Raw genomic sequence first — 17,901 nt, forward strand, 5'->3', positions numbered from 1 at the left:
ACAAATTAGAGTTCAAACACACTCCAGTGATGTTGTTTTGTTGTTGGTGTTAAATTGATCTCTCATGTCTGACTCTCCATAACCCCTTTGGACTTTTCTTGGCAAATATACTGGAGTGGTTTGCCATTTCATTCTCTAGCTCATTTTGCAGATGAGGAAATTGAGGCAAACAGGATTTGACTTGGGCCAGGGTCACACAACTAGTTTGTGCCAGTTTTGAATTCAGATCTTCTAGATTCCAGACCCCAAGCTCTTTCTACTGTGTCACTTAGATTGTGACACCATATGTTTCACCCATAACAATATTAATAGTTGCCTAATAATTGCTTGTTAATTGAAATCCTGATTTTTCTGCTCTCTTTCTCTTCCCAGGTTGGAGCTCCTCCTAACTCACCAAGTCACTAGTCACAAGATGGCAAAAAAGATAAAGAAGACATATAATAAACTCACATATGGGTAGCAAAGTGTTGTTTCTTTGTCAGCCTCTCCCCATGAGACCTCAGGTTCTCCGCACGTGGACTCAAGGTCTCTAGGAGCTGGTCAAATTCTTGGTGTCGTTGCAACAAGTTCTGCACCTCACCCACATTCTCCTAGGGACACAGACATTGTGCTAGTTCCAGGTACCAAGATGTTCTCCATCCATTCCACCCTCCAACCCAGCGACAAACACAAGAAATCTCTTTTTTCCCCCAGATACCTGATGTTGCAGTTTTAGATCTAGAACTTGGGATCAAGCCCTTGCTCTGCCACTTGTTTATTATGTGACTTTGGGTAAGTCGTTTAACCTCTTTGGACCTTAGTTTTCTCATCTGTAAAATGGAAGCAATGCCTTCTTGTTTGCTTTCCTTGTGAGGTTGTTATGAGAATGAAATGAGATAATGTTATCTAGAGCCTTTTTTGTTGCTGAGGCAATTGGGTTAAGTGACTTGACCAGGGTCACACAGATAATTACTATCTGAGACTGGATCTGACCTCAGGTCCTCCTGACCCTAGGGTCGATGCTCTATCCACTGATCCACTTGGCTGTCCTTTAGAGTACTTTGAAAGTCATAAACAGGTGATAAGTATTGGACCTGTGGTTTCCTTGGCATAAATGAACTCCCAGAGGAAAAAAGTTCTTCCAATGCAGGCCATCATCTTTTCTGCAACCCATAATCTTAGAGAATTGTTCAGAGCACTTGAGAAGTTAATTAACTTGTCTATGGTCACACAGCCAGCATGAGTCAGAAGCAACATGAATCCACATATTTATGACTCTGAGCAGGTGCAATGGATAGAGCACTGGTCTTGGAGTCAGGAGGAAGGGAGTTCAAATGTGGCTTCATCTATTTGACACTCACTAGCTGTGTGATCCTGGGCAAGTCACTTGACCCTGACTGCCTCACATCCAGGGCCATCTCCAGTTGTCCTGATTCTATCTGGCCACTGGGTCCAGATGACTATGGAGGAGAAAGTGAGGCTGGTGACTTAGCCCAGCACCCCCTCACTCAAATCCAATTCATGTGCTTGTCATGACATCACTTCCCTGATGTCATGGTCATCTTCAAAAATGAAGGACAAAGATCATCAATTATGTCATCGTGCTTCTCAGATCACAAATATGAGCAATTATTATCCTGATTCCCAGGGTTCTCATCATCTACCCCAACATCAGCTCCATATCCCAAAGTGGTGTGTACCCCAAGGTTGTCCAGTTGGAGGAATGCCTCATGGTTGGCACAGGTTGCACTGAAGCCATCTGCTTCCCGGACAAACAACTGCAATTCCAGCCCCTGTTGCAGTCGCTGCTGGCGCCCCTCCCATGCCATGTCCACTCTGTGGGCCAGCTGACCCAACTGTTCCAGAGCAGCTGCCACGGCTTGGGAATCCTGGAGTTCCAAGCTGGCCAGTTGTTGGCCCTGAGTCTCCAGTTGTCTCATCCTGTCCAGGAGAAGAAATTAAGAGCTGAACCCTAATCAGCTCCTCTCTTTCTCCCCTATTTCCCAATCTAATTAATTCTCAAATCTTTGATACTGGACTTGTTATCCTTCACCAGGGAAGAAGGATTCAGGATATCCTCATGTGTGTTATTCATATTAATAGTCTAATGCAGAGGTGTCAAACACATGACCTACAGGCCAATGCAGCCAGAACCAGAGTAAAATGCAACTGGGAAATAAAATGGGACAAAATAAATAAAAATATAATAGAGCACAGATAATTTTAATATGGAATTTTCTAATTCAATATCTAACCTCCTATCCATTTGTCTCTCTGTTTATTTGTTTACCTACTTAACATCACACAGCCAGTAAGAGTCAGAGGTAGGATTTAAACATGACTCTTAGTGGCGCAGAGGCAGCTAGGTGGCACAGTGGATAGAGTACTGGCCCTGGAGTCAGGAGTACCTGAGTTCAAATCCAGTCTCAGACACTTAATAATTACCTAGCTGTGTGGCCTTGGGCAAGCCACTTAACCTCATTGCTTTGCAAAAAAACAAAAACAACTAAAAAAAAAGTATATATATATATATATATGAAATGTTGGATGTATTAGGCTAATAGGATAGCCCATTTAAGCCCTGGAGGTCAAATTTGGGATGTAGGATGACTTTGGAGAGCTGATGACTCCTCCAGAGTCATCTGGATCCAGTGGGATTATTCAGTCTTGACCTAAGAGCTTGGATTGCGTTGCTCCAGGCCAGAGTGCCTTAGATCCAGACCTATATACCTTGCCTTGAGGGTCATCATATTGAACCTCCTCAGAAACATAGGGGGCATGATGAACATGGTCAGCCTCAGGGAGGCAGTCCTCTTTGAGTTCCTAGGAAGGCTCCCTCTACTCCCCACCTCCACCCTAGGCTGCCCTTACCTCTCTTGCTGGACAAGCATCTCTTCCAGCAGGTCTCTGTGCTCCTCTAGCAGCTGCTTGGCTGAGGCCACGTCCACACCCATCTCCTTGCTTTCTAGCTGAGACTGAAAGCCCTCTGCCCAAAGCTGCAGCTGCCGACTCTCCTTCAGGAAGCAGTGCCCTGCTTGGGCCTGGTTCTGGGCCTGAGCCATCCGGGCAGCCCGTTCCTGTACTTGCTTCAGCAGGGCCTGCAGGCTTTCCATTCGTTCCCACAGCACTGGGCTCTCTGTAGGGTTTCTCTCTTCAATCCTGGGGGCACAAGGTGGCCAGTTGACTTAGAAGAACTGGAAGTATCTCAGTGGTAAGTACCCTCCCCACCTTCTGTTGGGTACTACAGATCCCCCCCGCAACTGACTTCCACCCCCATGGTCTGCCACCTCCTCACACATTGGCATCCCCCTCCCCAAATTCTTTCAGGTCAAGCCTGTGGTGATGTCTGCTCAAGGTGAAAATGCTACTCTCTCTCTCTCTCTCTCTCTCTCTGTATCTCTTTGTCTGTCTGTCTCTCAAAGATCCCTCATTATGCTTATGGTGGGGGCATCTTTCAGCTCTCCACTCCTCACCAATCTTCCTCAACCCTTTCACGCCCTCTCTGCATCTCTACTTTTTCTTCTTATTTATTAATTTTTGGTTGGTCCTGTGATTCTGATTCCAGGGAGGAGACTCCCTCTAGTTTAGTTGTCCAGGCCATACAGTTGGTTAGATATCGGACTAATTTGAAAGCCAAAGTCTTTCTGAATCAGAGGGTACTCTATCCACTGTATCAATATGCCTTTCTATCCATCTTATTTATGCTTAGACTTAGTATTTTTATCAATGTGGGGAAACTTCCTTCAATTGATGAGCAAATTGCTCTTCTAAGATTTAGGGTTTTAGCCAGCTCCCTGAGACACTGAAGGTTTGAACTTGTGCCGAGGTTATCTGGAAATAGTAAGCAATCTCTTCCTTTTCTTCCTCTCCTTCTCTATGCCCACTACTGCTTGTGCTTCTTCCAAGAGGGCCCCTCCCGAGTTCAGATCCTACTTGGTCACCACACTGAGGAGATAGCAGATTTTGCGCTCCAGCACCAAGATCTCATGCTGAATTGACTGAAGGGAACGTCGACAGCCGTCCACTGAGTCTGCTGGCCTCAGAGACTCAAGCTTCACCACAATGTCCTGAAGTTGGGTCTGGGGGGGTCCACACTCCTGTAGGAAGTTGTGCACATCTGCCATGCTTGCTAGATGGGACCCTTTCTCCTCCTTCAGTGCCTCCAGGTGCTCCCATCTATCCAGGAGACAGAGACCAGAAGTTCAGCCTTGCTGAGACATCTTGCCCTCCCCTGTCCCCTGGACCAGGGGTCTCTGGGCCAGTCTTCTCCCTATCTCAGGTCTATCTTTGCTCCAGCCTCTTTGGACCTTGGGTCTATCCAAGGACTCCTGCATTCTGTCTCAAACTTAGAACTTCTCTCTTAAATTCCTTGAGATGGTTTCATTTTTTTTTATCTTTGAATAACCAACAGTACGTACTTGAAAAATTTTTGATGCTTGTTTGGTTTTTTCCTCTCTTTTTTCTGTTTAATTGAGTCTCTTGTTTTTATACTGTATTTACTTCCAAATATGTCCTTTCCCATATCCCCGACCAGTAAACATTGCTTCATAACAAAGAATTTTTTAAGAAGTTCAGCAAAACCAACTGATCCATTAATCCAACACAATGACCTCATCTGAGCAGATATGCCACATTACACTCCCATAGTCTCCCACCTCTGATAAAAGGAAGAAGATGAATTTTCTCATCTCATCCAAGGTCAAGCTAGATGGTTACAGTTCCATAGTTTTGTGTTCCATCCCAGATCTTTTGATCCTTATGCAGGGATCAAGGTAAACCAGCTTCAGAGATGCCTGCTTTTGTTCCCTCCTCACTTTGAACTCCCACTCTTCTCTCACCTCTGTCCCAGTTCCTGTTGCCATTGCTGGATCTCGGCTATGTGAGCAGGAATCCTCTGCCTCAGGTTTTTGGCTGAACTGCTGATTTCCATCAAATGTCCTTTCCCCACGGCCAGAGCAGTGAGGAGATTCTGAGTGAGGGGAGAGTGACAGGTAAGAAGAGAGCAAGGAGTGGGGGAGAAGGGGTGTTCTGAATGGGTTCCTCTTCCTCATCCCATGGCCCCCAGCTTCTAACCCAGGAAAATAGAGAGAATATTTAGTTCTGCTTCTCCATGGTGCTACCCTATGCCTTTTCAGTTATATCCTACACTTTGTGACCCCCTTTGACATGACCCTGTCCACTGGAGTGGTTTTTCCATTTTCTTCTCTAATTCATTTTAAAGCTGAAGAAACTAAGGCAAAAAGGGTTAAGTGACTTGCCCAGGACTCAGCCAGTAAGTATCTAAAGGCATAACTGAACTCAGGAAGATGAATCTTCCTAACTCCAGTCTGGAACTTTATTCACTTTCAGGCCTTCCCCTTCCTAGAGATGTCAGAGACATTGTTCCAGAATCAGGGAATTGGCAGTGAGGGGAATGGACCAGTGGCTTCCCAGATCTGTGGTTACTCAAGGACAAAATCACCAGCATGAATACTGTAGGATGTTAGTATCAGAGGTTCACAGCATTAAATCAGGGAGGGTACATATGAGACCAGTTACCAGAGGTTTCAAAGCTGTAGCTCTCCAGTGTTCCCAATTAGATTAAAATATAATTTGGGAAATGTTTAACAAAATAAACTTAAAAATCTAATACAATGCAATGGTTTTCTATGTCAAAATGTAGCCCACCTGATCCATTTCTATTTGAGTTTGACTCTAATTGGGCTACAAAGAGAGGGTTAGGATTTGGACTCTTTGTGTTTGTGACTTTGGGCAAATGATTTAATTTGGAGTTGAAAAGGATTGAAGAGAGTAGGCTGAGTCTATACTTGAACCAAGAACTGATTGTTAAAATTTCAGTTTGAGCATTTATACCTTGAAAATAGGCAGATACTACAATCAGGGCTTGATTTATAGTTTTGTTGATTGTCTAGACTAGCAATGTCAAACTCAGAAAGGGATCCCTGCAGCCCTCACAGTGACTTAGAAAACCACAAACTGGCATATCTATGTTGTATTGTATTTCTATTTATTTTGTTAAATATTTCTCAATTACATTTTTTTCTTTTTAGGTTTTTGCAAGGCAAACGGGGTTAAGTGGCTTGCCCAAGGCCACACAGCTAGGTAATTATTAAGTGTCTGAGACTGGATTTGAACCCAGGTTCTCCTGACTCCAGGGCCGGTGCTTTATCCACTACGTCACCTAGCCGCCCCTCAATTACATTTCAGTCTGGTTCTACTCCACTGAATTTTCCTAGCTGCTTGAGGCTCACTGGCTTCAAGTTTGACACCTCTGAGCTAAATTCAAGAAAGAATAAAAAATATGCTAATAATTCAGATATGTTAACTGAGCTTTTTTTTTTTTGAGAGCTGGTGGTTAAACATTTACTAGCATGCCTATGGCTATACCTCAAATTTATTCCTATCGACTTCCACATTTTCAGCCTTGGGATTCAGGGTCTGGAACAAGATGATCTGGTCCTCTATCCAAGACTGGAGTTCTCCACAAGAGTCATAGAAGGAGAACAAAGTGCACATTTCTTCTAGACGAGTCCTGCGATACTAAAGACAGAAAGATTCAGGGTACTTCAGAATGAAGGCAGCCAGCAGAGAGCTCAGAGGAGTCTCTTTTACAACCAAATCCCTTTGTGCAGTTGATTCGAGTTTGGATGGGAGCAATCAGCTATTCCTCAGGTCCTTAGCCCTACTTCTCCTTGCAGCTCCAAGTCTTATGGTTCAAGGTTCCAGCCCCTCTCCCAGAATTTCACATTTTCCCAGGCTTCATGATGATATGAGGGTTACAGATAATAAATAATGAAGGAGAAAGTGAGGGGCATTCATAGAGTTGTTAGATCAGCACTTCTCAAAGTTTTTGGTCTCAGGGGCTCTTACTCTTGAGTGCAAATTAAAGTACAAATTTCTCACTTTATTCTTATTTTTTTCAAGATGGCTAATATGGAATTATGTTTTGCATAGCTTCATAAATAGAATTGATATATTGTTTGCCTTCTCAATGGGTGGGGGAAGGTCTGGAGGAAGAAAGAAATTTGGAATTCAAAATTTAAAAAAGAGAATATTATACCCTTTGATCCAGCAATACCATTACTGGGTCTATTCCCTGAAGAGATGATGAAAAAGGGTAAAAACATCACTTGTACAAAAATATTCATAGCAGCCCTGTTTGTGGTGGCAAAGAATTAGAAATTAAGTAAATGTCCTTCAATTGAGGAATGATTTAGCAAACTGTGGCATGTGAATGTCATGGAAAACTATTGCTCTATTAGAAACCAGGAGGGATGGGAATTCAGGGAAGTCTGGAGGGATTTGCATGAACTGATGCTGAGTGAGATGAGCAGAACCAGAAAAACACTGTACACCCTAATAGCAACATGGGGGTGATGATCAACCTTGATGGACTCGCTCATTCCATCAGTGCAACAATCGGGAATGATTTGGGGCTGTCTGCAAATGGAGAATAACATCTGTATCCAGAGAAAGAATTGTGTTTGAACAAAGACCAAGGACTATTACCTTTAATTTAGAAAAAAAAACCCCTATCTTCTTGTCTGATCTTGCTATTTCTTATACTTTATGTTTCTTCCTTAAGGATATAATTTCTCTCTCATCACACTCAATTTGGATCAATGCATACCATGGAAACAATGTAAAGACTAATGGATTGCTTTCTGTGGGGGGTGGGGTGGGAGGAGGGAAATAAGATCAGGAGAAAAATTGTAAAACTCAAAATAAATCTTTTTTTAAAAAGAGAGAATATTAAAAAGAAATAATAAATTTAAAATAACATTAAAAATTCAGAGATTTTTATTTATGTATGTGAGTAGCTATTGAGATTTACCAAGTTAGCAATTAAAATTTATTATTACTATGAAAATAATTTTGACTTTGCAGCTCCTCAGAAAGTATCTTGGAGACTCACACTTTGAGAACTACTACTTCAGAGGTGGCACTTTCCAAAGATATACATCAAGTACCTGTGCCAGGGCCTGAAGACCCTGATACTTCTGGTTCAGGTGGTCCTGGTTCTTGCGGATTGTTTCAGGGTCAAAATGAAGATCTAGTTCCCATGGGTTGATGATCTCCTGTTTGCCCCAGTGGACAGATTGCCGTGAGGACATCTGCCTGGTTCCCTGGCTCCTTAGTCTTTCACATGAGGGGCTCATCAGTGATACCATCTGTGACAAAAAGGGTTAACATGATTGGTGATCAGCTTCCCCAGAAGAATGAAGTTTCATGTCAGAGTATGTATGTGTTTAGTAGATAGACTAGTGTTTTTTTGAATTAATTTTTTTCAATTAACTAGTCTTTATTCTTTCCCCCCTCAATTCTGCCCACCCCTCTCCCAATTGAACAAATTACCCATAGTCAAGCAAGCAAATTTCTTTTTTTTTCTCCATGTTTGAATGGGTTGGATTTTTTTTTTTTTTTTTTTGAGACTGGGCCTAATTTCTCTGACCCAAACCAGAGTATAGAGGCAGAGACCCTCATGGACCTAATTCCGCTGCTGATTGGCTCATCCCTAGGCAGTCAAGCTCGTTTGGCTCTTGAAGGCTCACCATATTGGTGCCAAACAGAGCAGACTGACCAGATGGGCTTTCGTCCTGCTGCAGTTCAGAATGCTGAGCCCAAATGCTCCACCAGCCTCAGCCTTCCCAGGATGGGCATGAGCCATGAACACATCAAAGCTCTGACACCTACCAACAGTCAGAATGAGCCCATGAGGGGACCCATTCTCCTAGGGTCTGGACCAGATAAGACAGATGGATCTCAAAACAAACAAAAAACCCCAACCACGTTCTATGACATGTACATTTCTAGAAATGACCAAAAAGGGAATTTACTTGATGTGACTATAAGTATTTATGCCAGAATCAGGTTTCTGCAGCAGTACCTGAGGAGGTTCAAGCTCTGAAATGTAGTTTATTGGCACTTCTGCCTGGAAGCCTTCTGGGTCCTTTAGCCTCCAGGTGGAAGGATTTGTCTTGGCAACCAGCTCCAGGATGTCTCCCCGGTTCCAGGTGAGGTTTTCCGCTATAGAGACAAGGGGGTGGAGGGAGGAGGGGAAGCTGAGAAAACAGTAGCTCCCCATTTTAATCAATCAAACAATCAGTATTTCTTGAACACTAACCTTGTACCTATATATCTCAGAATTGATAATTTAAGTGTAGCATAAGATCCTTGCCCTGGAGATTATAGTCTTTCTTAGTTAGGGGTCTGGAGCATGGGTCGGCCTCAGCTACCTATCTCCAGTGCCCTATTACTAGGGAACTGGTACAGAGGGAAAGTAGTGGATATTAATCAACCAGACAAGAAGAATATTTTAAGTACCTACCATGTACCCTCAAACTGTGCTAAGTAATGGGGATACAAAGACAAAAATGAGATATTCATGGGTGCAGAAGCTTATATTCTATCAGAGAAACAACATATAAGTATGTACAAAAAAAGTGCAAATTAAATACCAAGAGATTTGAATTGGGGGAGAGTATCCCTAGCCCTGATTATACTCCTGGCTCATAGTAGGCCCTTAATCAATGTTGACTGATTGAGAGTAGCTGGGGGAGGGGAGGGGATCATGATAGGCCTCATATGGGAGGTGATGCCCAAGCTCAGCTTGGAAGGAAGTCAGGGATAAGCATTTTTAAGGACCGGGAAAAACAACCCACTCAGGTGGTGTGAGAGATAGTTCTCAACTTTGTTAGAGCCATGAGAGATATCTGACTTTTCCACCCCACCCCTCCTCTCCTTCCCTCCCTCCCTCCCAATCTATCCAAATTCCAGAGGTAACAGAGATGCATGGACCTTAGGCAGGGCCAGGGAAAGCAGTTAGAGTGGAGGCTGTTGTTCTAGCCACAGTTTTATGCCCCCATGGGGAAGAAGTCCATGATACCCCCAGAGTCCGTTCTTCAACCCTGGGTACCTCTATATGTGAAACGCATCCTGACCCTGAGCTGATGGCCAGTGGCTGCTGAGGCTGTGGAGTTCTGGGTCCAGCTCTGGGATGCTCTAACTCCATCCCAATCCACCTGGAGGAAGAGAGATCTATGCTCAGAGCTCTAAATAGTGCTCCTGTCATTCACCACCTTCTCCTGCACTGAAACCTATGGAGAGGCTTCTCCTTCTCCCCCCCGCCCCCCCTCTTTCCTTGCTCTTTCTTTCTCCCCCCATCTTTTTTTTTCTCTCTCCTCTCTCTCCCCTTTTCCTCCTCTTTCCTTTTTTTTTTTTGCAGGCAACAGGTTTAAGTGACTTGCTCAAGGTCACGTAGCTAGGCAATTATTAAGTGTCTGAGGTCAAATTTGAACTCAGGTACTCCTGACTCCAGGGCTGGTGCTTCTATCCACTGTACCACCTAGCTGCCCCCTTCTCTTTCCCTCTTTTTCTCTTCTTTTTCTCAGTCTCTTCCCATCCTTCCTTCTCTCTCTCTCTCTCTCTCTCTCTCTCTCTCTCTCTCTCTCTCTCTCTCTCCTCTCTCTCTCTTTTTCTGTCTCTTCTCTCCTCCTTTCTGCCTCTGGCTCTTTCCTTTCTCTCCCCCCCCCCCCCCTTTCCTTGCTCTTTCTTTTTTTATTTTTTTTTAGTTTTTGCATGACAATGGGGTTAAGTGGCTTGCCCAAGGCCACACAGCTAGGTAAATTATTAAGTGTCTGAGGCTGGATTTTAACTCAGGTATTCCTGAATCCAGGGCCGGTGCTCTATCCACTGCGCCACCTAACCGCCCCTTTGCTCTTTCTCTTCTCTCTCTCTCTCTCTTCTTCTCCTTTTTCTCTTTTCTTCTTTCTTTCTCTCCTTCATTCTCTGGCTCTCCCCCTTCTCTCCCCCCTCCCCAGTCTCTCTCCATTCCTTACTCAGAAGACTGCTGGTAGAGAGATTCTGGAACCCGAAATTCTGAGGTGGATGAGGTGAGGGGCTACAAACTATAAGGAATCGACCAAAAACCTAAACCCTTAGAGCAGCTCATGGCCCAAAACCTTCAACTGGGAGTCATGAAGTTTCATAGCCTAGTTCTGACATGAGCTGGGTGACCCTGGGAAAATCATCTAACTTGCTCATCTGTAAGAAAAAGGAGCTTAGACAAAATAACCTCAAAGGTCTTTTTTTTGGCTTTAAATCTTTGCTCCTATTATATTGTGTCTACTCTGTGCCTAATAAGGAATTGAATACTTTGGGGTCAATAAATCAAGTACTTAAGCAGAGTGGAGAGAACTGGGCTTTGGCCCAAGGTGCTGGCATCTGGTGGGGAGGTGCATGCATTTCTTCCTCTTGTCTTTATGGGAAATTCTCTACTGACCCTTAATGCTCCTGGACCAGAAGGGCCATTGGTCATGGAGAGAAGAACCAGTGTGGTCCTTTTGCTTTGGTGCCCCTTTCCTAGGGCTATCCCTAAGAAGTCATGGACCAAACTCTCAGGGAATGGTCAGTGGTCAGACTGTCCTCTGTGCTGCCTACTACTGAAGTCATTCTTCCCCCTACTCCCAATAAAATTTGCTTCATTAATACAAATTCTTAGTTGTGATTTTGATTATAAAGTATAGTACTGGCTCAGAAGGAACTTATAAACAAACCTTTTGGGGGAAATCTGCCAAACATATGAGCAACTAGGTGGCATGGTGGATAAGTACCATGGTTGTGTCAGAAAGACTTCCTGAGTTCAAATCTGGTCTAAAATACTTAATAGTTTTGTGACCCTGGGCAAGTCACTTGACCCTGTTTGCTTCATTTCCTCATTTGCAAAATGAGCTAGAGAAGTAAATGGCAAACCACTTCAGGATCTTTACTAAGACAACCCCAAATAGGATCACAAATTCAGACATGACTAAAAAAAATGGCAACAACAAAATGGGAATAACAATGGCACCTATCTCATAGGGTTGTCATGAAGATCAAATGAAATAAAGTATTTTTCAAATGTTAAAATGTTACATTAATATTTAGGAGATTTTTTTTTTTTAGTAAAGAGAACTCTCTGAGGAAATTATATCGTCCAATGCAGACTAGTTCTTGCTCAGCAATCTGTTGTCTTAGAGACTTACCAGAACACTAAGAGATTAAGTGACTTATAATCACGCAGTCAGGATGTGTCAGAGACAGAACTTGAACCCAGGTCTTCCTGATTCTATTAGATCAACTCTATTCATTTTACACTGCTGTCTGTCAAACAACATATACTTTAGTTATTATTATTAATTATTATTAGCAGAGTGCTAGTAGTAGTGGTGGTAGTCATAGTTTTCTGTGGTGATCATTGAAGGAGGGTCAGCTGGAGGATCACCATGGATTGATGGCATAATACAGTATGGAAACAATTTACAAAGATGAAAGCAGGCATTTGAGCAAAACTGTAGTTTTAGGAAAAAAGGGGTTTATAGAGAATAGCATGAACTGGTCTCCAGTTAAAAAATAATAAAGAACAAAGACAAGAAAGTAGAGAAATCAAGGGAAGAGCCGTAGATATTCTAGCATGTTTTGGTGATGGGAAGCTTAATTCTGGGAAACTGAGGTTCCTAAGTGTTCACAGTCATGAAGACTTAAATAAGGTGGTTTTTGGGACCCAGACCAAAAACTATCCTTATTACCCAGAGACATAGTGATCTATAGCTGTGATTCTCAAACTTTTTTGTCTCAGAACTCCTTTAAACTCTTAAAAATTAATTGAGAACTGCACCCGCTCCCCACTCCTTACCAAGAGCTTTTATTTATAAGAATTATATCTACTGGCATTTGCAATATTTGAAATTAAATTATTAGTTTATGGGCTATCCAGAGGGCATAGACTATCTTTTGCCTCTTTTTGTTATGTCTGTTGTTAAGCACAGCACTTAGCAAACAGTAGGTGCATAATAAATGTGTATTGACTGACTAAAGCATCTTAATATTATGAAAATAGTTTTGACCTGTTGGATCATTTGAAAGGATCTCCAGAACCCATATAACACTCGGAGAATTGTGGATCCAAAGGAGAAGGCTCAGTCCCTCAAAGGGGAAGTAGGTGAACTATCACGAAGAATGAATTCAAAGCTCATAGGAGTGGAGATTTGGAACTGCTTAGGGACATTAGAGGTCATCAAAGCCCAACTCCCTCATTTTACTAATGTGACATCTGAAACTGGGATGGATGGGAATTCTAGATTTTCTTGAGTCCAAATTCAGTACTCTATAAAGTGTGAGAGAATAATTAATAACTACTAATAACTCATATGACTTAACATTTTAATGTTTGCATGCTCTCATTTGATCCCCTTACCTTTGTGAGAGATGAAATTTTCATTATCTTTTTTTTTTAGGGATGAAACTAAGAAACTAAGGCAGATGGAGGTTGGGTGACTTGACCAGGGTCACACAAGTAGTAAGTGTCTCTGGTGAACTTGAGCCTTCCTGAGATGGAATATTAATAAAAGAACTAGAAGTGACTTTAGAGATGATCTGGTCCAACCCCATCATTTTGCAGATAAGGAAACTGAGGCTGAGAGATGGAAGGTCATTTTTCCCTTCTCATAAAGGTAATCAGTAGCAGAGCTACTAGGTCCTCTTAACTTCAGTCAGCTAGGTGGCACAGTGGATAGAGCACTGGGCCTGGAGTCAGGAAGATCTGAGCTCAAATTTTGCTTCAGACTCCTTACCAGCTATGTGGCCCTGGGCAAGTCACTTAACCTCTTTACTTCAGTTTTCTTAAAATGAACTGGAGAAGGAAATGGCAAACCACTCTGATGTCTTTGCAAGAAATACCCAAATGGGGTCATGAAGGGTCAGACCCAATTGAAACAACAATCTCTGACTTAAAATTCAGTACATTCCATTATTCCAATAGGCTGTTCCATTGCAAATGGTCTGTAACTCTGAGATCATTTCCCAGTCCTCCCTAGGTTTGGGCAGTGAGAGTCTAGTTGATTGATCCATTGCTCATCATTTTTCTCATTTCAACAATATCAAGTCGATTACCAAGAGAGGGGCTTGGGTGGCTGCCATCTGTGCTTGTTCCTCCAGACGTCTCACTTCCAGCCCACAGGCTGATACTTCTCTCTCCAGTCTCTGGTGACGCTGGAGCAGGACCAGTACACCAGCCCCATCCTTCCCATAGTCCTCACTGGTCAACAGGGATTGCTGTTCCTGCAGCCATAATTCTACCTCATTCACATCTGCAAAATACTAGGAACCCAAAAGACAGAGGAAAAGATTTGCCATTAACACAGAAGAGATTCCCCCTTATTGTGGAATAATTCTTTTAAAGAAGGTCCATCAGTTTTTGCTTTGTTTACCAGTCCCAAGGTCCTTCTGCCATAGTAGACTTTTTTCCTAAGGTATTCCTTCTCTCACCTGGAATTAGGAGGTCTGGTGCTGTTGGCCACATGGCTGGATGGTTGCCCTTTCTCCTGAACTGCATCTGAAGCTGACTATTCTCTATTCACTGCACCCCAAATACAATTTCCTCTGCACAAGAATTCCTAGTGAGAGCTTAGATTGGAGGACAGCAATTGGGAAAGGGAGATTCATGATTCCCCACCCTTTCCATACCCTCTCCAAAGTCTCGTACCTGCTTGATGAGCAGGGCAGTCTGGAGACGGACCAGGAGCTTTGCCATCTTATCCCGGAGATGCTGCCATTGGCTGTGGATGGCCTCTGCCCGCTCCTGTGGGTCTGGCTGTCCTGGGCTGCCCTGGGAGCTCAGTAACCTTGCCTTCCTTGTGATTTCCATGCACACTCCTTGGTGGGAGCTGACTTCAGTCTCCAGGGTCTGACCAAGTAAGAGGAGATAATCCAGAAGAGAAAAGTCACATGATGTCATGATGGAGGGAGGGAGGAGAAGAAATGAGGGCCTGGTGGGGAAGGGGGGAAAGTATTGCTACTAATTATGATCCTTAAAATGTTTGGAATATCTAGCATTTAACCACTAATCTGTAAAATGGGAATAATGATAGTATTAACCTCAAGGTTGGTGTGAGGAGTAAATGAGATAATGTATAATACTTAGCAAAACTTAAAGTGTTATATAAATGCTATCTATTATTATTGTTATTATTATTTTAATAACTAGCACTACCTAGCAACTTAAGGTTTGTAATTTGTGTGGGGAAGGCTTGAGGGGAGGCAGGATAGACCTCTCTCACCTCTTCTCCTCAACCCTTTCTCCTGCCAGAGGGGGAATAAGAAGTTAAGGCTGGAAGCCACCACTCAGAAAAGGGTTACAGGCTATCTTTCTGCTCCCTTAAATATCATTAATTTAGGGATAATATGATCAGGTTCAATCTAATTTCTGATTACTCTGTCATTATTGGGAAGAGGAAAAACCCCAAGCTCTATATCCAGGGCTTGACTCCTTTTCCATAAAATACCAGTTCTGCAATGAACACACAGTAAATAGCAAAGAAATACATTTATCCAAATCATAGCAAAACATAAATCAGAAAAGGTATAGGGACAGGTAGGTGGCACTGTGGGTAGAGCACTGAGTCTGGTGTAAGGAAGACTTGAGTTTAAATCTAGCCCCAGGCACTGACTAGTTGTGTGTCCCTGGGCAAGTCACCTAACCCTGTTTGCCTCAGTTTCCTCATCTGTAAAATGAGCTGAAGAAGAAAATGTCAAACCACTCCAGTCTTTGCCAAGAAAACTCCAAATGGGGTCACAGAGACTCTGAAGTGACTGAAATGACTGAAAAATATTGGACAATACAGAGTGAAGGAACTTTCCTACAGGGATCAGGGTAACAACAACTCTACCAACAAAGAGTAACCCCTCACAGACTAGAGTGCAGCAAGTTGGGAATAGGTTTTTCCTTCAAGCAACCTGAAATGGAATTGGTCTCTTCCATCTTCTCTCTAGTAGCTGGAAACCAGAAGCAGCTAAAGTGACTCAACTCTTAAATACTTCTGAGACTTGAGGAGTTTTTCCTGCCAACTCTGCCCTGCCTCTCATAGTGAGAGGCACAGGGTAGGGCATTCATCTCCATCAATAAGGAGAGAGCCCCATTCTAATGGGCCTTGGGACAGAGGTTACATGTTCTTTACCTCATTTGATCTCATACCTTTGTGAGATCTGCTACTTATTATTACTACCACCATTTTACAGGTGAGGAAACTGAGACACAGAAAGTTAGGTTACTTGACCAGATTCACAGCTCATAAGTATCTCAGATGGACTTTGAACTCATCTTCCTGATTGCTGATCTAGTAGTCTGTCCTCTGTCACCCTTCTGCAAAGGTATGTAGGCAGGAAGAGAAGGAAGGTGAAAGGTGGGACCAGAAGAGAGGGGAGGGGGATATGGAAGAAAGAGGCACCAAGGCTAGTGCAAACACCTTGTATTTCCATAGTGTTGTTGTGATCTGTCCCAGGTCCCAGCCCAAGGTAGCAGTCTGAGTGAGTTGTATCCTCTCTCTGAGCCAGGATTCCTCTTCTTCACAGCTGTTTAGGAACTCTGCCTGCTTTAGGGCCTGTTCCAACAGGGCCCGCCTGGGAGAAAGGCCAGTTCAGGGGGCTTAGAGGGCAGCAGTAATAATAATAATAATAATAATAATAATAATAATAATAATAATAATAATAAATAATAATAACTTGTGTTTATATCATATCATTCCAAGGTTTGTAAAACACTTGATATATAATTTGAAGTAGGACCTTTGATTATTTCATTTTACAGATGAGTCACCTGAGACAGATAGGTTAAAGCATTTGTTTGGGGTCACACAGCTAGAAATTTTCTGAAGCAGAATTTAACTTGGCTCTTCCTGTTTCCAAGCCTAGAGCTCTAAGTTATGATACCACCTAGCTGCTAATAGAGAGAATGGAGCCCCATATGTGGACAGAGTAATCCCACTCAACTTAAGAAAGGTCACCTCTCTAGTTAAAATCCTAAGAGACAGGGAAGGAAATACCAGGGGATACAGAGAGAGTTACAGAAGTGATGCTTAGAGCATTGATATTGGTAGAATAGGGTGGCATGTTCCTCAGAATTCCAGGCCAGTTTCAGTGAGAAATTAAGTACTCTGAGGTTGGTCAAGAGTATGACAGAGTGTCATAGGGGAATGGGTGGAGATTGGGTTCTCACCGGGCTCTAACGAGTAAAATCAAGCTCTGGTAGATCTGTGACAAGCCCCAGGCTCGGATTTGCAACCCATCCAGATTGTTGCCTATGAAGTTGCTCAGTTGTGTGGTCCTTTGGATAAGATGGCTCACAAGGGCACTCTGGGAGGAGACTCTTGCTTCTAGCAGCTCATGCCTCTGTAGAAGCTCTACCACCTCTGTTAGATGCTGCCCACAGACGGGAGAACTTGCCAGCACCTGGGGCCAGAGAACCATGGTCAGGGCAGTGCCCATCAAGCAACTTCCAGTCTCAATCACTGCCATGATGCACCCTGTACTGGAGTAAGGACTAGTGATGCCTCTGGGGATAATGCTATGGCTAGCATCATACCTAGGATGATACCCTGGGTTCTCGACAGAGTAGTGATAATAACACTAATAATAACAATAGAATGACAAAAGCTAATACTTACCCAGGGTGTTCCAAAAGTCCTACTGCCGTTTTTTAAGCTTTATTAGCTGAAAATGCTATATCAATATTATTTATTTATTTTTTATTTAGGTATGATAGTAGTATTGTTATGGATTTATTAGGATTTTGGATTTTAAGTTTTATTAGCTTAAAAGTATACTAAGACCACTGGAACATCCTGTATATTGAATACACATAACACACATAACTTTTGTTATTATTGTCATTGTTGTTCCTTTGTTTTTTCCTTTATTCCCCCCCAATTATATGTAAAGAAAGCTTTTAATATTTATTTTTTGGTGATATTTTTGAGTTCCACATTTTTCTCCCTCCCTCCCTTCCTTCTCTTTCGATTCCTAGATCACAGTGAATAATCTGATATAGGTTATACAACTGTTAAACATATTTCCAGATCTTATATATTATATTACAGTTTGCAAAGTATA

At 42.8% G+C, this 17,901-nt stretch overlaps 1 protein-coding gene and 1 long non-coding RNA gene across 6 annotated transcripts in view; one reads left to right on the plus strand and one right to left on the minus strand.

Moving 5' to 3' along the window:
• The window catches only part of LOC141522072 (uncharacterized), a 31,947-nt gene extending 31,459 nt beyond the window's left edge, over positions 1-488 (plus strand). Inside the window, exon 3 of the long non-coding RNA XR_012478124.1 lies at positions 373-488. This is a non-coding gene — a long non-coding RNA (uncharacterized LOC141522072). The remainder of the gene's footprint in view (positions 1-372) is intronic.
• The window catches only part of SPTBN5 (spectrin beta, non-erythrocytic 5), a 97,069-nt gene that overhangs the window by 67,339 nt on the left and 11,829 nt on the right, over positions 1-17,901 (minus strand). For 4 of the 5 annotated variants that reach the window (XM_074235160.1, XM_074235158.1, XM_074235159.1 and 1 more), the window contains exons 1-13: positions 17,009-17,554; positions 16,260-16,413; positions 14,501-14,701; positions 13,909-14,115; positions 9,896-10,001; positions 8,867-9,006; positions 7,950-8,150; positions 6,367-6,519; positions 4,818-4,948; positions 3,913-4,155; positions 2,851-3,138; positions 1,680-1,920; positions 451-590 (exon numbers count right to left, since the gene is read on the minus strand). In XM_074235160.1, the coding sequence (XP_074091261.1) occupies positions 451-590; positions 1,680-1,920; positions 2,851-3,138; positions 3,913-4,155; positions 4,818-4,948; positions 6,367-6,519; positions 7,950-8,150; positions 8,867-9,006; positions 9,896-10,001; positions 13,909-14,115; positions 14,501-14,701; positions 16,260-16,413; positions 17,009-17,307 (2,504 nt within the window). In that variant the 5' untranslated portion in view covers positions 17,308-17,554. Of the gene's footprint in view, positions 1-450; positions 591-1,679; positions 1,921-2,850; positions 3,139-3,912; positions 4,156-4,817; positions 4,949-6,366; positions 6,520-7,949; positions 8,151-8,866; positions 9,007-9,895; positions 10,002-13,908; positions 14,116-14,500; positions 14,702-16,259; positions 16,414-17,008; positions 17,555-17,901 lie in introns of those variants that run through there. The other variant, XM_074235162.1, reaches the window with a different exon arrangement.

This window comes from Macrotis lagotis, chromosome 4 (assembly GCF_037893015.1).
Source record: "Macrotis lagotis isolate mMagLag1 chromosome 4, bilby.v1.9.chrom.fasta, whole genome shotgun sequence".
Classification (NCBI taxonomy): domain Eukaryota; kingdom Metazoa; phylum Chordata; class Mammalia; order Peramelemorphia; family Peramelidae; genus Macrotis; species Macrotis lagotis.